Source organism: Pinus tabuliformis, chromosome Q (genome assembly GCF_031772625.1).
Source record: "Pinus tabuliformis cultivar Carrire ecotype Pingquan chromosome Q, CPIR1, whole genome shotgun sequence".
Lineage (NCBI taxonomy): Eukaryota > Viridiplantae > Streptophyta > Pinopsida > Pinales > Pinaceae > Pinus > Pinus tabuliformis.
The window spans coordinates 347,933,709-347,959,838 of record NC_142296.1 but is presented as its reverse complement, the minus strand read 5'-3'; the positions used below and the strand labels follow the sequence as shown (position 1 = coordinate 347,959,838).

The window sequence follows — 26,130 nt, the reverse complement described above, 5'->3', positions numbered from 1 at the left end:
GTATTTTCTAAAATATAAATCTGATGTATTTAGTATCTTTCAGAAGTTTAAATCCTTAGTTGAAAAAGAGTCTGGCTGTAATATCATAACTCTTAGGACGGATAACGGAGGGGGGGGGGGAATTTTGTTCTTCTACCTTCTCCAACTTCTGTGATACTCATGGCATCAAACGTTAGTTAACTACACCCTACACTCCTCAGCAGAACAGTGTTGTCGAACATCGCAACTGTACGGTTGTTGAAATGGCTCGTTCCATGTTACAACACAAGAATGTTCGGAACAAATTCTGGGCTGAAGTAGTATTTACTGCTGTCTATCTTCTTAACTGATCACCTACTCAGGTTGTTAAGGGGAAGACTCCCGAAGAGGTTTGGTTTGGCGTAAGCCTAAGATCAGTCACCTCAAAGTATTTGGCTTAGTTGCATATGTTTGGATTCCAGCTACTAAGCACTCTAAGTTGGATTCCAAAAGCCAAAAACTCATGATGACGGGGTACAGTGATCATCGCAAGGCCTATAGGTTGATAAATATAGCCACTGGTCGTCTTAGCTTTGGTTGTGATGTAGTATTTGATGAAGACACAGGATTCTTTTAGTCTCCTCCTTCTGAACAGTGTTCTGAGGATTAGCCTCACAGTGTTCTTCTTCCGGTAGGTCCACTTGATGGGAGGGATGATGCAGCATCAATATTTGATGATGCACTGCCTGAGCTTCCACCGGAAAATAACCCTCCTCTTGCTGCTCCTATTGTTCCTGAGCCTTCTCCATCTCCTCCTGATATGGGTTCCTCTACTCTTCGGCCTAAATGGTCGGCTAAAACCATTGGTGATCTCCAGGATAATGAGCTCCTTGAAGGTAGAACTTCTAGACATAAGAGCAAACAACAGTCTACGGTAAATTTTGCTCTTATGGCTAACCTGCACAGTATTTTTGAGCCTCAAACCTATTCAAAGGCCAAGGGTACACCTGAGTGGGAACAGGCTATGGAAGCTGAATTCCAGAGTCTTCAGAAGAATCACACTTGGACCCTTTCTGATCTTCCTGCAGGGAAAAAGCCTATTAGCTGCAAATGGGTGTATAAAGTGAAATACAAAGCAGACGGAACCCTAGACAAGTATAAAGCTCGCCTTGTTGCTTGAGGGTTCTCACAGAAGGAAGGCATTGACTACGAGGAGATCTTTGCTCCTACAACCAAGATGAGTACCATACGGCTTGTCCTTGCCTTAGCAGCTCAGTTCAATTGGAAAGTCCATCAGATGGATGTAAAGAGTGCTTTTCTGAATGGTGACTTACAGGAAGAAGTCTACATGACGCAACCTCCAGGATTCAAGGTTGTCAATCAAGAACAAAAAGTTTGTAGATTAGTCAAAGCACTCTATGGTCTGAAACAAGCTCCTCGGGCTTGGTACATGAAAATTATCAATATCTCACAGATCATTGTTTTCAGCGGAGTCCATCTAATGCAAACCTGTATATCAAGCATACTGGTAATGATATTCTGTTTGTGGTTGTCTATGTGGATGACCTTATCATTACTAGCAGCTCAACACATTTGATCCATGGGATCAAACAGGATTTGTGCAACACTTTTGATATGACATATTTAGGACTTCTTCATTACTGTTTGGGGTTTGAAGTCTGGCAGACTGAGAACAACATCTTTCTCTCTCAGTCCAAATATGCCAAAGATCTTGTGGATAGATTCAGAATATAGGATTGCAAACCTGCCACGACTCCTATGGAACCAGGACTCAAACTTTCATCTCAGTCATCCTCACCCCTTGTGGATGAAACTTTATTTAGGCAATTAGTGGGTAGCCTCATCTACCTTACTGCCACTAGACCTGACATCAGTTTTGCAGTGAGCTACATTTCCCGCTTCATGTCAGCTCCTAAGGCTGATCATTGGATAGCAGCGAAGCGTGTGCTGCGTTATGTGCGTGGCACTCCTGATTATGGACTTCTGTACACTCGAAGTTCCGATCCTATACTCAGTGGTTACACAGATTCTGATTGGGCCAGTTCGGTTGATGACCGTAAATCTACAGCTGGCTATGTGTTTAGTCTAGGATCCGGTGCTGTCACCTGCACTAGTAAGAAGCAATAGGCAGTGGCTCTGTCCTCAACAGAAGCAGAGTATCGGGGAGCAGTTAAGGCATCTTGTGAGGCAGTTTACTATCTTAGTTTGCCTATCAGATTGAGGATGATAAGATGAGCTATGAGCTAACTGCGTACCAAGACAAGAAAATATTTTTGTCTAAAAATTTTCAGTGAAAATGGGATTTCTGTCGCTTACAATAATCTTTGGATTTCCATGTAGCTTTTGAATTGTTTCCATAAATGCAGTAGAAACTGTACTGGCTTTAAATGGATGAGAAAATGCAAAAAAGTGTGCATACTTGGTAAGTCTATCAACTACCACCGTGATGACACTCTTTCCTTTGGACTTGGGTAAACCTGTGATAAAATCCATTGAAACCTCCTCCCAACATTGACTTGGAATGGATAAAGGTTGTAATAGACCCGAGGTCTTAATTGTTTCGACTTTATGTTGTTGGAAAACTAAACATTTTGTGACAAACTTTTGAATATCAGATTTAAGGCCATCCCAAAAAAATTCCTTCTTAACCCCGTGGTAAGTTTTTAAAAATCCCGAGTGCCCTCCTAAGGGAGAGGTGTGCAATTCCATAAGACTCTTTTGTCTGAGTTGGGAATTCTGACATAGGTATAAGCGATCTTTGTACCATAATGAATCATTTTTCCAGCTAAATGTATCAGATGTACTGGGATCTTGTTGTATCTTTTGAATGAGTGCCCACACTTCTTTGTCATTATTCCATTCATCCCTTGCTTTGTTTATCCAATCTGGTTGGATAATAGAAATGGCACAAAGCAATGTTTCCACATCGTCATCCTTTCTTGAGAGTGCATCTGCCACAACATTTTGCTTCCCTTTTTTTGTATATGATTTCAAAGTCATAACCCAACATCTTTGTGACCCATTTTTGCTGCTATTCTGAAGATAATCTTTGTTCTAAAAGGTATTTAAGACTATCATGAACCGTTTTTACCTTGAAGTGTCTTCCCATTAGGTAGGGTCGCCATTTCTTAATTGCATTTAGTATTGCCAACATTTCCTTCTCATAAATAGCTTTGCGTAAATACTTTCCTTTGATTGGACGACTTTCGAAAGCAATGGGTCTTTCTTCTTGCATTAAAACAACACCAATTCCATTTCCCAAGGCATCACATTCCACAATAAAGGTTTTTGTGAAGTCCGACGTAGCTAAGACCGGTGCTTGGCACATTGCCTCTTTAAGATGTTCAAAGGCCTATGTTGCTTCTGGAGTCCATAAAAATGCATCTTTCTTCAATAATGTTGTTAGAGGTGTTGCTATTCTCCCTTAATTCTTAACAAACTTGCGATAATACCCTGTCAACCCAAGAAATCCTTGCATATGCTTTATGGATGTGGTGATTTTCGATTCCTTAATGACTTTAATTTTGCTAGGGTCTACCTTAACACCTTTATGAGATACAATATGACCCAGATATTCCACCCCTTCTACTCCAAAGAAACATTTGGATCTTTTTGCATATAATTGTTTCTCCTCCAATAGTTTGAACACCCTGTTAACATGTTGAACATGATCCTTCCAAGACTTGCTATAGATTAGTATATCCTAAAAATACGAACACAAATTTTCTAAGAAAGGGTTTGAAAATGGAATTCATCAAACCTTGAAATGTAGAAGGTGCATTGGTAAGGCCAAAAGGCATCCTCCCAAGGCAGTGGATATGGAGGCACAGGGTCATAATCTTTAAGGCGTAGAACCATATCAGATTTCCTTGATGAGGGGTGTAGGAATGATGTGGATTCAAAGGTTTATAGGTTTCTCTATGCATGTGGGATACCATTCAATGTTCTTCGCTCACCTTATTGGCACGAAATGGTTTCTGCCATAAATGATGCCCCTAAAGGATACAAGAGCCCTGGGTATGACAAGGCAAGAACCGTTGGCCTTGATCATGAAAAAGCAAAAATATCACATTCTTTGAATAGAATGACAAGTTCTTGGACTGACCATGGGGTGTCCATTGTATCTGATGGATGGACAAATGTAAAAGGCAAGCCATTGATAAGTGTTCTTGCTGTGTCCGTTAGTGGTCCCATATTTCTAACTGCACATGATTACTCAGACAAGTTCAAGACCGCCATCAACATTGCAGAAGCATTACTTGAAACAATTGACCGTATTGGGCCATACAATGTCATCCAAGTCATCACTGATAATGCTCCTAATTGTAGGGCAGCGGGAGCAATTATTGAGGATAAATACCCCAACATATTTTGGTCTGGATGTTTGGTTCACACATTGAACCTTCTGTTGCATGATATTGTCAAGAACAAAAATGAACAATACCAATGGATTGGTGATTTGTACAAGAAAGGCAAACAAATGATAAAATTTATTACAAATCATAGCAATATCCATGGCCTTTTCCGCAGTCACTCGAGATTGGAGTTGTTGAAGATTGCGAAGACCAGATTTGGTAGCTATTACCTCACCTTCAGGCGCCTTCTGAAGGTAAAAGAGTCATTGGCTAGCATGGTATCAAGTCCACATTGGCAGGTATTAAAGGAAAGGGCTACAAATGCAGTTGACAGGGGAGGTTTTGAAATGGTGGAGGAGGCCGCTCTTGATGGTCAGTTTTGAACAAGTGTGAGGCAAGTATTTGATTTCACCAAGCCCATTTATCACATGATTCGGTTTGCAGATACAAACAAACCAGTGATTGGCGAGGTGTATGAGCAGATGGATACCATGTTGGGGCAAATAAAAGATATTGTTCATAACAGAGATCCCGACTTGTACAAACTGATTCACAATTGTGTGTGTGAACGGTGGAATAGACTTAATCTTCCACTACATTGCTTGGCGTATATCCTTACGCCAAAATACTACTCTACATCTTGGTTGGGCCAACCTGCAGTAGGGGGTGGGGTTAGGACCAAACCCCATTTAGATCCAGAGGTAACTAGAGGATATTTGGAAGCATTAGAAAAGTTGGTACCTGACAGGGAGGAATGTGCACCTACACCCTCACGTGGAGGTTCTAGTTCTGGTCGTCGGTCTGTGCATGAGACTCCTAGAAGACCACCACGACCTGCTTATACTCCTGGAGACTCTCGTGGCAAGGGCCACATGTAGATTTATAGTTTACTTGTCTTTTTTAGTTTCTATTAGACTTTAGTTTTCATAACTGTTGAGTTTTGAGTCCTTGACTCTTGACTCTTGACTCTTTCATATCATAATGATATTTTTTGTAAACAATATATCACTGTGACAATGAAAATTTGAAGTTTGAAGTTGGGCCTTGGCAATTATAACTCATTGGTAATGATTGTGAATTATGAATATGATGCTTCGTGAAAGACTAAAGTTGTTTCATTTCATTTCATTATTCATGTTTCATTTTATAAATTTATAACATTTCATATCATGTTAACAGTTAGAAGTTAGGACTTAGAAATATCTAAGATATTACTTCTTGTAATGGTTAAACTTAGCTTACAAGTACAACTTTGGTGATCAATGATGATAATGTTATTGAATTTTCAATTTTGAAAGCTTGAAGTTGAAACTTTAAGATTGAATTTGATGAATTATGATTCATGAGACTTAATATGTTGCAGTTGTAATATGTATTTTACTAAATTGTGGACATGGTTGATGACGATTATAATTTCTAGATGATTGATGTGATATGGTTCAATGATCAATCTATGTTTTTTTATGTTTTTTATGTCTAATTCATCATTCTACATGTTTTTGTTGACATATATGTATCAAAAATTAAAAAATATAAAAAATATATATATATTTTTAAAAAATCACTCCCGGATTCGCTCCCAAACCGGGAGCTTCTGAAAATGGTCGCTCCTGCTCCCAAGCAACATTGATTTAAACACAGTCAAGGGAGAACGCAACATCATACGCTATCCAGAAGCCCCAACACGCAACACAGTCAAGGAACACGCAACGCAGTCAAGGGATGAACGCATGTGGAATCATACGCAACAACTTCAGTCATGGTTATACGCTGGGCAGTCATGGTTGTATATACGCTGTTCAATGAAGAGCTTACCACGCAGTCTCTACACGTTGAGCAGACAATCGATACGCTGTTCAATAAAGACCTTACCACGCAGTCTCTACACGTTGAGCAGACAATCAATACACTGTTCTATGATGGAAACTCATACGCTATTATGTATATGTAGAAAACTCAACGCTATTGTGTATACGCATGTCATGTATACAACACAGTCATGGCAATAAACTGCTATGTATATGCGAAGACTGATATATAACGCATCCACTGCAAATGAACATATATACACATATGGTAGTATGAGCAGTATGAGTAGCATGGGTAGTATGAGCAACGTGATGCATATGGGCAGTATGAGCAGCATGAGCAGTATGAGCAGCATGATGCATATGGGCAGTATGAGCAGCATGATGTATATGGGTAGTATGAGCAGCATGATGCATGATGTATGAGATCATGATGCTCATGGTAAATGTAATCATGTGCATGGGCAGCAAAATGATGCATGGAGCATGGACAACATCATAGTAAATGTAATCATGAGCATGGGCAACTTGATGGTGGATGAGACCATGGAAAGATGCAGCATGATGAGCAGCATAAAGATGAGAGCAGCTCAGTCATCTAGATCCAGCATTGTGATGGGGCAGCATGGTGCTACATGGTAAGGTGCGGCAAATGGACGACGTGCAGCACTACGATAGGTGAAGCCATCGCCTTGGAGAATTGGTTGAAGCAGAATGTCTTCAACTGATCTCATCGTTATACGAAATGATCTATGCTAGATCTAGATAAGTCAAAGTGTTGACTTCTATTGTAAATGTACTATCTCTCTCTCTCTTTCTCTGCTGAACTTTGAAGAACATAAAAGAAGAATTAATCAAGGGTTTCCCACACATTGTGGGGTTTGTCCCTGGCTTGTGCCACATCTTGTGTCCTCTTGTCTTGGCTTGTCTTCTGCGATTTATATTTATGTTCTATCTGCAGTTTACTTTATGTTGATGTGATTGCTAACGTGGAAAAGAAATTGAAATAAATTGCTCTAGCATAGAACATACCTAAAATTAACAAAATGTCCCTCCCTCCCGGATACATTCCCTACTGGTCCGGATCCGTCATCCCCAAACCCTAACCCTAATCTTGAAGAAACCTCGGAATGTGCTGAGGACGTGGAGCCAAGTCTTGGGAAAAAGCAAAGGTGTGTCAAACCTAGGGCACAAGAAGTATTTATTGATTGGGAAGAAGATTTTCAGTAGTAAGATACCATGGACATGGCGGCGACAGTCTTGGTAGGCAGAGTCAGGGGAAGGAATTACATTGCGGCAAGACTTAAGCAGTGGGTTGCCCATCACTTGGCCGATCTGCCTTTTGTTCAGACTTTTGTTCGTGGCTGGTTTACTTTGCGATTCGCTCGAGCAGAACACACCAATTGGGTTTTATATTCTTTTTGGCACATAGAACAAGCCTCGATTATGTTAAGGAGATGGAGTCTGCTTTTTGACCCGGACAAAGAACAACTTGGGGCGGGGCCAATTTGGGTTTGCCTCCCTGGACTGCCACTCCATTTCTGGACTGAAGAAATCTTCAGGAGAATTGGGAATTCTCTGGGTACATACCTAGACTATGATAGATCCTATCTCTCTACTAGGGTTATGGCCTATGCACGGATACTGGTTCACCTGGACATCAGAGGAGGGCTACAGGAAAAAGTCACTCTATGATGGAGGAACTATAATCGTACCCAGATACTGGACTATGAGGGGGTCCCCTTCCGCTGCAGACACTGCCACAGGGTGGGACACCTCTACAAGGACTGCCCTCTTCTTGCAAAATCAAAGGCGGGCAACAAAGGGAAGTCCCCTCCATCTGGGGGTGCTTAGCCATAGGTGGATCACTCGAATGAAGCAGAACAAATGGATACTGATGCAGATGGATCCACGCTGGCCTCAACGACTTTGAAGAAGCGCAAGAAATCTCTCCTTCGCCCACCTTCACCTTCGCTGACTAGGTCTAGGGTGGCCGCTGGAGTCGCGCTATCTTCGGAATCTCGGATATGTCTAATCTATCCCTTGCTCTGCATCTATTAATTGTACATCTACTCATAAGGATAATTCTAAGGGAGCTCAGCAGGTCCCGTACAAGCCACACCCCAGCCTAAGTCACCCTATCTGTCCCCTCAATTCTCACGTACCCGTTTCATTCTATACTCCCCCTACCACCTCTGTGGAGATGCCATGTGAATTGAACCCTGGATCTGATTCTGCCCCTCACCGATACCACCTCCTATCACATTCTCGATCAATGACGGCGGATGCTATTGGCACTAGACTCGTCCCTCCCTCCACCACTCTGAAGCTCCCTCGAGGCAGACCTTCCTCCCTGTCAAAAGCCAAACTGAAGGCAGGAATAGAGGTGGCCACAGGCAAACAGCTTACTCTCGATAGGGTCCTTAGAGCACGGAGCCCCCTGGAGTCATCTCCCCCATGCAGGTACTCTCCTTCAACTGTAGAGGGATTGCTAGTCCCGAGAAAAAACTAGCACAGTGAAGGCTTCTCTAGAAGGAGCCGATAGATTTGGTCTTCCTACAAGAAACTCTGGATGTTGCCGATACCGTCTCCCCACTAATGGAATCCATGCTCCCAGGATGGCATTTCCAAGCTATTGATGTAAATGGTCACTTGGGGGGCATCGCTCTGGGTTACAACTCCCGCTCAATTAACCTAAAGGGCACTTGGGGGGGCATTGGTTTCATTGGGGCAGATATATACTCTACTGAACTGGGATCAGAGATCAGAATGTTGAATATATATGGGCCCTGTCACAGTTGGGAGAATTTCTGGGAGCAGCTTTTGTCAGCCAACATTTTACAATCTGATAACATCATTCTTGGAGGAGACCTAAATTTCTCACTAGGCTTCTCGGAGTCTTGGGGGCACCACGCACAAGCTGACCCCTTAGCGGTCTTCTTTGAGCAGCTCCTAGATTCACACAATCTCATTAGTATCCCATCTGCAAAACTTGTACCGACCTGGAGGAATAGAAGAAGCAGGGAAGACAACCTTGCCAAGAGGCTCGATCGTTTCCTCATCAAGGAACGATTCCTGGAGCAGGGTTTCATTTATTGCCAATGGGTGGGATTGGGTGGGCTATCAGATCATCTGCCAATTTACCTTGACATCTGGGGCAATGTAAACAAACCACGAGCACCTTTGAAATTCAATTCTACATAGTTGAAAGATAATTCCTATATATGCCTCGTCACAGACTTTTGGAAGGCTCACTCACCTGCGATCAGAGGGAACATAACGGAAGGGTTCATGGCCAATCTGAAGGAATTGAAGAAGCTATCTAAGATATGGGCACATAATAAGAGGAGCACAGAAGAGCATCTGTTAAACAATATCGAACTAGAGATTGCCAATTTGGAGGAAATCAGTGGGGGTACCTTTCCTACTAATGAACTCAAGGATAAGCTCACAGATTTAACATCCAAACGAGGAAACATTCTTAAGGGAGGAAACTTGGAGATTGTGAAGCAGAGCTATATGGCTGAAGGAAGGAAAAGATAATTCCAAATTTTTCCATAAATTTGCAAATGGAAGAAAAGTTATTAACACCATACGGAAACTGACAAATGAGCAAGGAGTTGAGGTGGACACCTTCCCTCACCTGGCTTCCCTGGCTTCCTCACACTTCAAACAGGTCTACCAGACCCCCCTAATGCCACCCTAGCAGAGGTCATTAGAGTAGCACAACTTTTCCCTCGGTTTATCGAACAAGAGGATGTTATGGATCTTTATAGAGAAGTCACTCTGGGGGAGCTGGAGGCCACCCTGAAATGGTTTAAGAAGGATAAGAGCCCTGGTCCAAATGGTTGGTCGGTAGAGTTCTATCTGGCCTTTTTTGACATACTAGGACAAGATTTGTTCAAGGTCATCGAGGAATGCAGGACAACTGGCCGTATGCATGGGGCCATCAATTCCACCTTCATCGCCCTCATCCCCAAATCTGACAATCCGTCATCTTTCAATGATTTTCGACCCATCTCCCTGTGTAATTGCTTATACAAAATCATATCCAAAATCATTGCAAACTGTCTCTGCCCCATTCTTTCCACCCACATATTTTTAGAACAATTTGCCTTCCTACAGGATCGTCAGATACATGAGGCCATAGGAACAGCCCAGGAAGTATTGCACTCCATATAGACTAAGAAGATCAAAGGTATGATCCTCAAGGCTGATCTATCAAAAGCTTTCAACCGGGTAAGCTGGTTATACATTAGAATGCTCCTTACTCATCTAGGATTTCCTGTGGGAGTTATTAAATGGATCGTGTGCTGCATTACTAATATATCCTTTAGTGTCTTGATAAATGGGGCTGCATCTCCCTTCTTTGGCTCCGAAAGAGGACTCAGACAAGGATGCCCATTATCTCCCCTACTTTTCCTCTTAGTCATGGAAGGGCTTAGTAGACTGATTAAGGACATGCACCATAGATGTAGGCTCTCGGGAATCAGGATATCAGACAGATGTACAATAACACACCTCCTTTTCGGGGATGATGTGCTAATGCTTCTCAATGGGGGGGTAGGAGATCTAGCCACCATCCAACGCCCCATCAATCTATTCAAAACCGCTAAGGGCGTGGTCATTAATAACTCAAAATCCACCATTACAGTTTCAGAATGCTCCCCTCATGAGATACAATTTGCATTACAAAGGTTCCCATTTACCCTGTTGCTGCTAGCCGAAGGCCTCTGATACCTAGGATACAGACTGAAACCACTCGGATATAAAATAGTGGACTAGACATGGTTGATTTCTAAGCTCGAGAGAAGACTTAATATATGGTACCATAAGCATCTCTCCAGAGCCGGAAGATTAGTGCTCATCAAAGCTGTTCTCGAGGCCACCCCTGTTTACTAGATGTCTCTCGGATGGATTCCAAGAGGCATACTTAATAGAATACAAAACCTCTACTACAGATTCCTATAGAAAGGCAAACAAAAAGGGAGGATTTTTGCATGGGCAAAATGGAATCTTCTGTCTATCCCTAAGAAATGGGGAGGTTGGGGCATAAAGAAATTGGAAGATTTCTCCTCTGCACTTGCGGCCAAGCTAGGGTGGCAATTAATTACCACTAATAGCCTCTAGACCAAAATTGCATCCGCTAAGTATATCGAGCCACTAAGGCCGATGGACTGGCTGAGACAAACAAGCAGGAACAAAACTGGGGTCTCAAACATATGGAAGGCGGTTCTAAATTCATTGTCACTTATACGAGACAGCCTTACGTGGAGAATATCTGATGGGACATCTGTTCGCATAGGTCGTGACCCTTGGATACAATGTGGGAATGCACACCTATTACCTGAAGGCCGACTCCAGAACCTCAATGAGAAAGGTATCACACACTTAAGTCACATTGTGGACCAAGAGAGATCAACTTTCCTACACCAAGCGTGGAAGTCAGCCCATAGTCTGCTCCTACCTCTTTAGTGGCACCGATCTTGGAGCACATACACAACAACCCTCTCTGAGTCTCACATACATATAAGGGAAGGGGAGGATGAGATTACTTGGGCCATTGCAAAAAATGGACGGTACTCTCCAAACGAGGGGCATCTACATCTTGCCAATAGACACAAGCCTCACCACATAGATATATGGTGCAAAGGAATGTGGAAGTTCAAAGCACCCCCTCAAACAAGATTACTCATGTGGTCCATATTGAAGAATAAGGTACCGACGGGAGACAACCTGATAAAAAGGGGGCAATATGGACCTTATTGGTGTTGCCTATGTAAGGACGACACTAAAACCTCGGATCACCTGTTTCTGTCATGTCCTATCACTGTCGACCTTTGGAACTCCATTCAAACTCACATACCCTCAACCTCCATCTGGAGGGGACAAACCACAAGGGAGGTATGGGCAAACTGGTGGACATCAACACCTACTCCGAAAGATAGGAACCTCCCCCTCCTCATTCGCTGGGAAATTTGGATAGCCAGGAACCGTACCATCTTCCAGGACTCCGCCCCCCATTGGCCATCCATCATAGCCAGAATCCTTGCCGACTACAATGCCATACCCAAGGACGATGCTAACTCTCCTCCCAAAAATATCACCCCTGAGTCCATTGATCACTCACAGCCTTGGGCATATTTTGATGGATCGGCACAAGAGACAAGCTGTGGTGGAGGGGCAACACTATATTTAACAGATTCCCACTACTTCCACATACAAATGGGACTTGGAAATGGCACTAAAAACTATGCAGAGCTCATCACGGCAAAAAATCTCATTCAATTTGCAATTGAAAAAAACTGTCATAATCTAGAAGTTTTTGGTGACTCGAAAATTGTTTGCAACTGGATTAATAAAACATCAGCATGTCATGCTTACACATTGCGACACATATTGGATGAGGTGCATAGATACATCACTTTTTTTGCCAATTTTGCATGTCACCATATCTACAGAGAATGGAACACACTCGCTGACAAACTTTCCAAAGAGGCAGCGATCAGGCCATGCAACGTCTGGATGATCCGGGAGCAGCGAGAAGGAGAACACTACCAGTACTACCACCGCCCATACATGAACCAAGCAGCTCAGGCTCAACAGGAGCCTGATATCATTTGATATGCGACCTATTATTTTTGTTTATATTTATTTTGCTTATACATAAACAATACATGTTTACAGGAATACTCTCTGCGTAGAGTAAACAAAATTTTGAGTTTATTAATCAACACTTTTTAAAGGACTGTCTCCCTGCGTGGAGAACATATTTTGCTATTAACCTTTGACAAGCACACAACCTACTAAATCATGCATATGCTCATAGCATCTACAACATGTAATTTTCCTATCTTAATGAAAATTACGATTTTCCAAGGGGAAAAAATGTCCTTTTATCTTGATAGTTTGAGGAGTGGTAATTCCGGCCAATGCATTACAAGATATGGTCGAATTTATTTCTTCTTTCTCTAGGATTTGTTCTTGGTGTATATCCTCTTCTTTTGATGTTTCTTGTTCCTTTTCTTCCTCCTCTTCACAATCTATGTAAAATAATTTATTCTCAACACACTTATGATCTTTAGTGTATTTGCTATCACAACTGTAACAAAACCCTTTTTCTCCTTTTTCTTCCAATTATTGGGGTGTCAACCTTGTAGGTTGTGGAAGGCTAGGGGAAACAACACTTCCCGTGATTTGGGGTAGCATCAGATGTGATCTAGCCACGAAATTTGGTAGAGAGGCTAAGGCACATGAGATCTCCAATAACCAAAAAGGGTTTGCGCAGATTCTAAACAGTTTGGGAGATATTAAAATAATTAATATTTTTAATGGAGTTCCTAAAGTCTAAACTTAGGGAAATTCAAATATTAATGTGAATTAATATAAAACCGTGTTAGAATGGTCCAAAAGTCATGGATCAATCCATATGTAATCTTAGCCGTTGATTAGGAACTTAATCTCGGTCGTTGATCTATCAACGAGAAAAATATAAGAGGAGGCTTGAGGGTCACTTGGAGAACACACCAAGAAATCAATATTTCGACTTTCTGGGGTTGTTTTTGCTGAGAAAGTTGAGAGAGTGATCTAGAGTTGTAGTTGAGGGGCAGTGAATACAGAAGCAGAAAGGCGGAGATAGTGCCAGGAGGATCAGCGCAGCAGCTGGGAAAGCTAACGCAGAGACCAGAAGCCGGAACTGCCAGGAACATCGGGAACTGTCGGGAACTGCTGGAATTGTGGGGAAAGCTGACACAGAGGGCAGAAGTTGGAACTGTCGGGAACTGTCGGAACTGTTGGGAAAGCTGATGCAGAGGGCAGAAATTGGAACTGTCAAGAACTGTCGGGAATTGCCGGGAAAGCTGGCGCAGAGGGCAGAAATCAGAATTGTCGGAGATGCTGGGAAGGCTGACGCAGAGGGCAGAAGAGGCTAACACAGTCCCTAGAGGCTGACGCTGGGGTTTTTCGTGGGCCAAATTGGAGCTGAGGAGCTGCCAGAGTGTTTATCCGTGGTTTCAGGCGGAGCATCTGCCTTTGTTGGGTGAGCTGGATTTGGCACCCAAATTGTATTATGAAACTGCTTAATAAATCAAACCCTCAGACAGCGGCATTGGTTTTCCCGCATTGGGTTTTGCCAGGGACATTAGTCCAAAAATAACGATGTCATTTGTGTGCTTGTTTCTGTTTCCTTTAGTTGATGATTTGTAATGTGTTGAGCATGTACTTGTGTTTATTTTCGTATTTACATGGTAATTAACTTGTTAATTAATTAGAACAAGTAGGAAGGAATAAATCAGAAAGTACATGGAGGGTTTTTAACTGTTAGACTTAGAAACTTCAACACTTTCATGCTTATAGTTGTGAGTGGTAGTCTTCCTGGTTGCCATAATTTTGCTTTCCATTTTTCTTGCCAACCTGAATGCCTTCTCCAACCTGAATGCCTTCTCCAATGAGTCAGGTTTCCAAAGGCAAACCTCATGTTGGATGTTATCCTTTAAAGTCACTATGAACACATCAATCTTATGCTCCTATGGAATATCTTTTACCCTTATATTCAATTTTTGGAAGTCCTCAATGTGCTCCATCATTGAACCCTTTTGTTTGAGGTTTATCATTTCGCTAAAAAATGTGTTGCTTTTTGTATCCTCATAATGTGCTATCATTTCTTCCGTAAAAATTGCCCTAGTGACAATTTGTTTATGAGAGTAAAGCCATTGATGCCATACAAACTGATTTGGTTCCAAATATAAAGTTGCAATGCATACCTTTTGTGTGTTTTGCACATTATGGAGATCGAAACATTGCTCCATCTATAGTATCCATGTTACAGGATTCTTGCCATAGAACTTTCTCATATCGATCTTTGGAACATGGTGGGTGTTCAATCCAACGTTAGAGTCTATGAAATCATGATTAACATTTCTTTTGTTTTCATCATGAGTTTCCTTTACTACCCTTTCACCATTAGTAAGCATTTCTTGTAGCAACTTAGTCAAATCTATCTTCAAATCTTCCATGTCGCCTTTCAGTTTTTCTTCTATACCATCCATCTTAGCGTCCATGCCATCCATCTTAGCTTCTACACCATCCATCTTAGCTTCCACTCCATCCATCTTAACTTGCACACCATTCATCTTAGCTTCCATGCCTTTCTTTCACGCTTTTCTTTAAACCATCAATCTTAGCTTCTGTGACCTTTTGTGAGAGTGAAATTTGTTGCACTTGGTCTCATAATTTTAATATATCATGTTGCATTTCTTCCTCTTTTTTGTGAGTCATGCTAGAGATTTCAAGTTGCTTACTAGGTGTTTCCATTTTCTTTCTTCGGGACATCAATTGATGATAATTATGCTTCACTATGCTCTTTGAACTTCAAACTAATTTTTCAACCCAAACTTATGCACAATTTTAAAAAGATTACACACATTTTTTTGCTTTATAAAAGCTCAATACTGAATTTGTTGTATCTTTGTAATTACAGATCTCCAAGGTCTGAAATTGCTTCCTGCGGTAGCCCTCTGAGTCCTTTTTCCAATGCCACCAGTGTTATCAAAATTGGATTCTTCAAGAAAGAGTTATGCACAATCTCCCAAGATGACCTGATAATTTTCCAGTAGAGCGAACTTGTACAACGTGCCACGTCTCACTGTTTCGACCTTCGGATCTGAAAATGATACACAAAAAACTACAGTCCGTCCTATTTTTGTAACTTCTTACGAAATTTCAATCTGATGCTCAGAGAGAAAGTTATGACAATTTTCCCAAGGTCACCTGTTTGGAATGTAATTCGGGAGTCTGCAAAAACCCTAACTTCCTCAGATCATATCTCCGAAAATATAGTGAGACAAGATCTGAAATTTGGACCCAAGGTTTAGAACGATTTCGGCTCAAATGGGTTTTTCTTTTAGCTTCTGAAACGTCGCAAAAAAAAAAAAAAATGAGGTTATAGCGAAAATGCCACGATGATCTATTTGGAGCAGCAAAACCCTAGAATCCAAAGCGCTGATACCAAATGTTATGAAACTAACTCACAGAAAGATAGAAAAAAAGATCAATGCCTTAGAAATCAGCCTTTTCGAGGGGGCAACCTCCTTTACATTACACAAATGAACAATTCTTGGGTGATACAAATGACAAAACCTCCTTTCTATATATAGGAGTCTAAGGGGTCACAATATAATCAAAGCCGACATAACAATAATAATATAAGGGCACAACAAGAACAATAGTGGGCTTCTATGGGGCACAATAATAACAATATGGGGACAATAGGGGCACAACAATAACAATAAGGGCTACAATGACAATAGTAATGGGGGAATCACTAGTATTGTAGGGACCTAACAACTAATGCCTAATCCTTTGGGGAGATTGGAGTCAAGAATGATTATGAATTTGGTTTGACTTTTCTTAGTCAAAGAGACCTTAAAGGCAGCTTCACTTAGCACTAGGGCAAAGGAGAGCAGCTTCAAAGACTTTATACTTCGTTTTGCAAAATAGATGGCTTATCAAGATCAATTTCAACAATGAAACATCCCTAGGAACATTCACTCATCATACATGGCCCATACATGAAGCATCACTATCTAGAAACAAAATTCCCACAACTTTGCAATAATGGATGCAGCAAATTAGCCCTAGTATAGTGAAATCCCAACAACAATGTATGTGACAAAAATAGAAAAAGAAGAGCATTCAAATTGCACTTACATTTATTTGAGTATATCCAACCATCAAAATTTTGCCAATCAAGAAGCTCCAAGACAAGAGAAAATGATCCAAACATCAAAATTCATTCCATGCTCCAAAATTTCGTCCTCCAAGAAGGATAACGAAGTTCTCACAAGAGATACAAGTCCAACCAAGTGATGATGCTAAAATGAATTCACATCACTTGTATTTATACACTTCTAATGAGTTTGATTTAGCTAATTAGACCTACATTAGCCCCCTACAATAAAATAATGTGAAAAATAACTAACTTTTGGTGACAAGCCCACCAAACTAGCTCATAAACAAAAGAATAAGCCTCTCAAGAGGTTGAATAATGAATAGTGCATGTCGTTGGACCTTGGAGGAGGCCTAATGGAGTCCATATGTGCCATAATGTGTAGTTGAACTCCCAAAAGAAGTGGACAAGGCCATAATTTAATAAGAAGTGGATAATGCCAAAAGAAGTGGATAATGCCATAAGAAGTGGACAAGGCCAAAAGAAGTGGATAATGCCATAATTTCTTGTTGAATGTGGCCAATTATGCTTTTCTTTTTCTTTTCGCTGCATCAACCTACGGGCATCATTCCAGGCCCCAACCCAAGATGTGGGACATGGGGAGGGGGTCGCTGACCGTATGTGGACCCAATGGAGGAATGTGGACCCAGGTGGGAGGAGAGATGATTAGGGGTGTAATGAGCGGAAGGGGAGTAATATATGCGAATCAGGGAGCGGGACCACGCAACCAAAATTAGGGTTTCCCATGTAGTACCATCCCTAAAACCAATAGGTCAGTAAAAGAGATCCCACGGGACTAGGGTGCAAGGTTAACATCCCAAAAGAGACCTAGGGGACAAGAGCATAGACCTAGACCACTCTTTCCGTCGAATCCCCCCATTAATCCATGCCCAAAGTTTCCATGATAAATAAACTAGAATACTCAATTACCAAATAATAAGGCATACCTTTAGGTTTGGGAGGCCGACCTTCAAACATTTGATCATGAAAGATGGATGAGCGACCACATGGATGGCTCAGGTGGCAGAAAAATGGCACATTGAGCTAGGTGGTGGCTGCGAGGGGCTGCTGCATGAGGACCATCATGGAGAAAAAATTTCTCCTAGGGATATCACCCACAAAATGGTGGGTAACACAGTCCATTTTCTCTTCATGTATGGGAGGTCGTGATGCCATTTGCAAAGAGTTGCAAACTAGATTGTTGACCATTTGGAGGAGAGTACAATTGGTCTCACCCGCTACTTATGGACTAGCTGAAAGGTCAGTTGAGCAGAACATTATGCTATTCAGAAGACAGTCGACCAAGGAGGAGCTACGCAAGTTTGGTGGATCATGCAATAAGAATGAGCTAAGTAGGAAGGGTCTTTGCTTCATCTACAAGGAACCTTGGGGACCTAACCACTCATGCATGGGTAACACCGAGGAGATGACATAGGGAGATCAGGAGGAGAGTCCTTCTGACTTTTAGGATGAGGATTCTTCTTCTATAATTGAATCCATGGGTTCTTATGAGGACACCTTTGAGGAGCATGAGCAGTCATGGGGAGTTGTTGACAGCAGCTTAGAGATGCAACCATGTTTGGTAGAGGAGATTGATGAGCAACAACTTGTTCCCATTCAGCATGAGTAGCACATAGTGGAGCACAGTGTGCATGATGGGCCATCTTTGGAGAGTCAGCTAGTGGCTCATGTTGAGCCCATGATGGAGGAGGATGAGCAGACATCCTTGGGGCCAACCATTGATGAGGAGCAGGAAGATGTACAGACGACCACCAAGGAGGTAGTATTTGCAAACATGGGTCATCAGGAGGCATTGGGACCTGACAGGACAGTTTTGCAGGTGACAAGTGGACCGGTGGAGCATGGAGTTTCTGGTCAGATGAGGGAGGCTCTTTTGGAGACAGTGGTACATCCATCTTTGGGTCTACCCACTGATGAGGTGCAAGTAGATGCAGTGGCAGCTAGCAAAGCTGTAGTATTTCTAGACCCTCTCCAAGAGTACATAGACAGGGCATGCAACATGGGTTGCCCACTTATAGGGAGAGAGGCAGGGATTCCTAGACATATTTGGTTGATTGGTTGGGCAGAGTTGCATGAGTCGAGGATGGTGCAGCACAGTGGACTCGTAACATATACAGGTGCACATGCATCTGATCCTTCACACAAGGTGGATTGGCAGGAGATCATGAGTTGGTATCATGTTGGTGGCATGATATTCTTAGTCGAGAGCATAGTGCAATAGGGACTCATAGACATGAGGAGTACTACATGCTCCAATTGCCGGTGGGAGGTTGGCCAACAACTTTCTAGCCCTTGAGGCCTGCATCTACGCAATGGGACTGACCTTGGCTGATGCCAAGGGTTGAACTGGAGAGAGGTGACGAGCTGGTACAAAATTAATGGAGCAGCATTCATAGCCGGAGCTATAGCACCGGAGGAGCCATGGAGAATCGATGCATGTTCTTAGTGGCATTGGGATCCAGGAAGATTTGTTGATGTTAGTCAGAGGTTGGTCTAGGATCCGGGCATTGAGTGGTCCGTTCATGGTGGGATGGCATAGAGGCATAACATCACCTAGTGGTTTGTATGGTATCTGGGCATTGCGTGGTCCATTCATGGTGGGATGACATAGAGGCATAACATCACCTAGTGGTTTGTATGGGATCCGGGCATTGGGTCTCAGTTGCATTGGGAAACTAGACTAGTCCACAGATTTGGATTGCTTGAGGGAAAACAATCTTGGAGCGAGAGGATTTGTGATGTTCCTTTTTCTGGTGTTCCTTATGGCATGGTTAGGATGGACTTTTAGGGTTGGAGGCAAACATGTCACAAGTGCAGGTTTACGTCATCAACAGGCCGAGGGGCCATTGAAGACGTTTTATGGGGTCCTGAGGAGTTCACTTGCCATCTTCCATCATCAGGATTGATTCCGCACAACTCACTTCTCGTTCCATGGCATTCTGATAATTCTTGTAAAATGGAGTTATTATTGTGCCTAACTCAATTAATTACGCTTAAGGTGGCATTCTGAGAGGAATACTTGACAAAACACCTTAGTGTAATAGTTTGTTGGAACCAGAACAAGAAGATCTACAAGATGAGATGGTTAGTGGGGATTTTCAGTGGCCTGAGGAGGCATGGTGGCCAATTTACCATTTTCCCACATTAAAAAGATATTTTATTTCAGGGAAATGTGCTCAATGATTAAAATAATAATAAAATAGGAGCTTCTAGAGGGGTCCATCAGATCTATAAAAAGAGGAGGAGACCATTAGAGGACATCTTGGATTTGATTTTTCTTATTGTATGAGAGGTTTGAGAACTTGGTTCTCCACTTCATTGTAGCCCTAGGTACGAGACCCTCAGGTGATTTAGTGAGATTGGGCGAGTACCCATCTCCCCTTGGTGAATTCATCCAGAACTCACAGGAGAGCTTAGCAGTGCAGTTCATGTCAGTTTGGAGGGCCAATGCAGCGCAGCGATTATCTTGGAGGCCAATTTTTTATCTCGGCGATTTTGGTTGTATATGCATGTAACCCCAGTTTATCTGTCATAATAAAAGATGAGACTGTTCCTGTTCATCTTGTTGTTATTTGCCCTATGCTATTGATTATATTTTTACATGGCAATGTGCTTTTAAATATGTGAATTTGGTTGTGAAGATTTTGATCAAGAGGCATTTTTGGAAAATACCCATAATTTCCCATTCAGCATATTACAGAAACCAAGGTTTGGCAATAGCAAATTCTTGAATTGCATGGATTAGTTGAACAACCCGCTTTGTGACCTGCACATTTTTTTGAAATTGGCACACTAAATCTCATTGGTCTATCGAGTGATAGCAGTATCCTGCTCATTGTGGCTCTAACAAATCTATGAACATCGATTTTATTTGAAGTTTCTGCCACAGGACATAGAATATTGTATGAGAATCACCCCTCAATTATAGGAGGCTTATTTAACTGCAGGTGTCACAGAGGTGGTTCTTGGGCCAAGCTCCAGCACAAGAAATCGAAACCAAAAATCTGTGGGATACTGAATCTTTTAGCACAAAAGCTCGGGGTATGTGAAACCTTTATCAAGAAAATTCAACAATGGTTGTCAACTGTTGGCCAAAGTCAGAGATCTGGTGCATTGTCGTAATTTGGTCTCCAATTGAATATGCAAAGATGACCGCACTACATCAGATCTTATCAAGATGATGATTGCATCAGGGCACTCCAATGGGTTAGCTTATATGCAGGTGACAGAGGGGACTTCGTTGACCCGTGGCTTGAGTCTTACACAGACTTTTCTGTGGTCTATCTGATGGGAAATAGCACAGATCTAACACATTGAGATACATAGCACAAATAGCTGCATCAATTATGTGTGAATACTTGATAACGACAAAATGGACAATGTGCTACAACAATGGGCCCAAACAAATTGCACCAGATCTGAATGCTATCACTGCAAATTTGCGAACTCATATGAAAAGATCAAAGCTTTGTACAACAGATAACAAATAAATGAATGAGATGGGGGTTGCAGTATTGCGGCAATATATAACTATTTTATTTGAGCTCAGCTACAAGAAAAAAAAATTATTTTGCAAGTCTTCAATGCACTGCAATTGTGCTGCGATACACGAACCAGAAACTAGTCAATATGATCCTGTAGTAAGGACAATGCAACCCTGATGCACGAGCAACAATCCTCAACCAGCACCGAGAATTCATTCATAAGACTGATCTAACCACAAATCAGCGAACCTGTGGAGAAGTCATTGACAAGGATCAAAGGATCCTTGATCAATCTAACCAGTTTCAGCTCTTAGCAGCAATGGTATACAAAACTGTTGGCCAACGGGTTGTCATCCTATCACATCACAGTTTTCAGGCCCAAAGTTAACAAGATTACCCTTCCATCACTTCCACAACAATACACAAACTCGTGAATTAGATGTAGATCTCATATTTTACATTACTTCCTACAAATCTCATTGCAATTCACACTCATGCCTCTCTCACAAAACCTTAACCTTGCTCTGATACAATGTTGGAAAACCGTTTCATATCTACAGATAATTATTTGTGATATTATTTACCATTAGTTTAGCTTAGTCAATTTTCATCAAGCAATTGTACATCAGAAATTCAGCCAATAGCAGTGATAAGAAAGTAGAGATCCCAGTGCACAAAAACAAGAGACACCAATGTTTAGGTCAGAGACCGGGGAAAAACCCAATCAAACCTTTCCTTAGAGACATCCTTCAACAGTACATCAAGACATGGATAACACTGACCACAAGATGGTGTCCACAAGTGCTAAGTCTCCAATGTAAATGTCTGCAACTCAATGTCAACAAGTTGTCCAATAAACTGTCCAATGAGTTCACCACCAAGAGGCTGATCCTCTCATCATATCACAGAAGACAAGGCTTGGATGATAGACCTTTTGAAGCTCGGACCTTGAATAGTATCACAGTCAGATTAGAACTCGGGTCTTAGGCTCAGATCTTGGATCCAGACTTCAGATCACTATAATAATAAGCAGATCTCAGACACTAGACTTCAGATCACAATGATAATAAACAGATCTTGAATACTAGACTTCAGATCTCAATGATAATTCAGATCACAATGATAATAAGCAGATCTCGAATGCTAGAATTCAGATCATAATGATAATAAGCAGATTTCAGACCACCTCACAAAGGAAAACTGATGAGTGATATATGTGTGATCGAATTGCAGACCAAAGAGAATGAATTAACTTCTCTATACAGCCATCATGTGATCCGAATGAGTGAGTTTCAAGGCAAGCCAACTAGCCATCATGTGATCCGAATGAGAGAGTTTCAAGGCAAGCCAACTATCCATCATGTGATCCGAATGAGAGATTTTCAAGGCAAGCCAACTAGCCATCATGTAATCTGACTTAGCACTTGTGGAGCCACTTGAAAATATAAATCAAAATGATAATTTTGTTTTTCTCAAATACAATGAAAATAAATAATTTTATGAAGACCAACCATAGCTACAATTATATAGTGTCCAATTATTTGAGCATTATATAGTGTCCAAAATCTTTAGAATGAATTTATAGGTACTAGCATTAGAACAATAATGAATATCCGCAAAGATATAATAATTTAAAACATTTGGTATCATAGCAAATTTGATAATGATTAAAAAAAATTGTCAATAACTTTTTATTTACAAGGTCTTGAAATAATATGCTCAATATAATCAATATACAACAATGGATGGGATTATGAAGAAGATATCGGAAGGAATCACAGATGTGGCTAGAAGTCAATTTTCTTCTCTTGAAACGAGATTTACATAAAATGAAAAACATCTAAAATTAGTTCTTATGGTTGATACAGTGCAATGGATATCATATGTTAATCAATGTTTCTCTGAAATGACTACCATGGTGATGAAGTATGCTAATCACCAGTAAGAAAAAATAATGAAGTTGGAAGGGTAAGTAAAGACAATGGAAGGATTATAGGGATTTCTGAAGAATTAGTGAATTCAAAGTTTGGGTGAGAACGTCTACAGAAATAAAAGAAAGGCATAAAAGAGAACTAAGGAGCATGTGGCCACTAAGAAAGTGAAAAGAGAACCCGGGAGTAAGGGGCCACTCAGAAAGTAAAGCAAGCTGTTAAATAAGTACATGAAGAATATATGAAGATGCAAGACTATAAGAGTGTGCAGACAGATCAAAGAAGAATATATGAATGTGCAAGAAAGATCAAAGAATGGCTCAAACAAGATGAAACAAGTGTCAATCCCATTACCTATGATATTTGTAGTGCTTGCACCAACGAATGAACCTAAAACATCATGAGAAAGCATGAATAGTCTACCTTCGACTTGAACAAGATGCTCGAGTATAGACCAGGGAGAGATATTTCCCCCAAATTAGTCACTATGTTATATTTTTTCTTGTAGTGTCAGTGACTGGTGTATGTCATCACTGAAAACATTAGGATGTAATTACTTTATTACATTATTGTTGTATGGATTGTAAGTTTAAGTCACAGATTTTTATCATGATTCATTATAAAAGCATCTTTAGGATGCCTTTATTATAAATTCCTAACTAGTTGGATGGATGCCTATACACCCCATTGTTGTGTATAAAGAGGTTCCTATTTTGAGTTGAGTTTGATCTCAAACAGAGCCAATATCATTACACACCATGCGTTATACCTCCATATTTGTTCACCTAGTAGACATTCTTTCTGTTCTATGAATGTTATTGGTGATTGTCCTTGTTTAATTCATGTGCACACGCGCACACATTCTTTTCATGTTTTATCATCATCACTCTAACCTGCATCCTTGAGTGAAATCCACCTTTAATAATGTAAACGTCTATTTTGAGCTGAGTATCATCACATTCAAGGCCAATATCATTGTACACCCTGTGATACCTCCATCTTTGTTGATCTACCAGATATTGTTTCTGTTCTATAAATGTTTTCCTCTACTTTTTCTGCTTCATCATCATCACTTTAGCCCGCGTCCTTGAGTGAAATCCACATTCAATAATCTAGATACCAAATAAGGTTAAATTGATGTTTTAGGTTGACTAGAATTAATCTGGTGTGCTGGTTTGGGCCCTAGATTATGATGAAAATAGATTTTAGTATGAATCATGCCATTATGGCCATAGAAATCGTAAATGTAACAAAAGACAAAAGCCTCTTCTATTGGGCCTTTACTATCATCGAACACTTTGAAGGCAATGTTTTACATCGTACAATCCTTCGGAAACCTGCACCCTTTTATATCCAACATATATTCTAAGCATCTATATCCAACATATATTCCATTTTTATAATGAAACAAATATTTATTTCATTCTGCAAAACATGCCATGCCCTATCCTTTTTTCGATCTTTTTCTATGATTTTGTAATATGATGCCAATGCCATTGACATACTAAAAGCAAAAGTAGTGGCATTCTTATAATGTGAATGTTTCATGATCTTTATTTTTTCGCTATTGAACAAGTATTGGAAGGTCTTGTGAAATGTGAGGCATAATGCCATATGTAAAGTTAGATCACTGTGATGATCATATTGTTTTCATAAATATTCGATGTGGATTTAAATCTTACATCTAGTGATTTTCCTATTTCTAGTAAACTTATCACTTTGGGAGAGGAAATAAAGGCTTTGAGTAAGTTGTGCATTGCTGTTTCTGATTTATACACATAATGGGGACAGTATTAAGACGACATGACTTGAAATGTCATCAAGCAGTGGGCAATTCTTGTAACGTTGTTTGGCAATTATTTGCAGAAAACTTTACCAGTCATGGTAGCAATTGTGGGGCAACTTGGAGGCATACTAGGTGAAGCAGGGTTATTAGTAATCCCTTGTGTTGCTGCGCATATAAATCAGGTAATCATTAAACTCTTATCTACTAGACAGTTATGATGCCAGAAATAAACAATACCTTAGAGATGATTCCATTAACTTCATTAATGGAAAGGTTTGCTATAGCTATAATTAGGACATTAAACATGTTAAAAATTGTGATTCAGTTTTTATGTATGGTATTTGTTGTGAATTTGTAGTAATTTATCTTAATCTACTAAATGAAAGTTTGTAGAAATTGGGCACTTCATATGCAAAGGTAACTTTTATTAATCCATACCTATGAAGTGTAGATTAGTTGGTTTGTGTGGGGTTTAGTCCCTATTAGGTCATTGGTTCAATTATCATGGAGAGGGGTTGAGGGTAGTAGTCATTTGCAGGGGTTAAAACTATCCCACAGGGTGTCCAAGGTCAACTGAGTCTCGCACAATGGTGTTCCAACATTGGGGCTGGCCCCAGCCTAGTGGAAAATAAAAAAATAAAAACTTTTATTAATGCATATGTTAGGTACACCTTGAGGCAGTGATTATCAAGTTACATGTTAGGTACATCTTACCCAATGGCACAATTGAGCAGTCATGTTATTCCTTGTTGGAATTATTAGTGTAATTTATACATTTGACAATGGATAATGTATCATTATTCATTGAAATTATGGCTAAGTCATATTCTTTATTCTTTTATTGTATTACTAGTTATTGTTAAGTGCGGTCTAGTAAAAATTGATGTCTAGGATCAGTGAGACTCTTGGGTTGTGTCCCGTTCTTTTGTGGTCTAATAGCCTCATCTTGAAAGGATGGCTCACTTAGGTTTTGTATAAATATGCAATTCAAACTTTCTTTTGTATCATCTCATCTTGTCATTTTCTTGATATCTCTTATT

General features: G+C 40.7%; 1 protein-coding gene across 5 annotated transcripts in view; it reads left to right on the top strand.

Annotated features, from left to right (window-relative positions):
- LOC149219613 (Sodium Bile acid symporter family) overlaps nt 1-26,130 on the top strand; it is a 524,785-nt gene that overhangs the window by 425,246 nt on the left and 73,409 nt on the right. For all 5 annotated transcript variants that reach the window (XR_016249246.1, XM_089384430.1, XM_089384427.1 and 2 more), the window contains one exon: nt 25,171-25,272. Coding sequence is in view for 4 of the 5 variants with exons in the window: in XM_089384430.1 (XP_089240556.1) it covers nt 25,171-25,272 (102 nt within the window). In the remaining variant the exon portion in view is untranslated. The remainder of the gene's footprint in view (nt 1-25,170; nt 25,273-26,130) is intronic.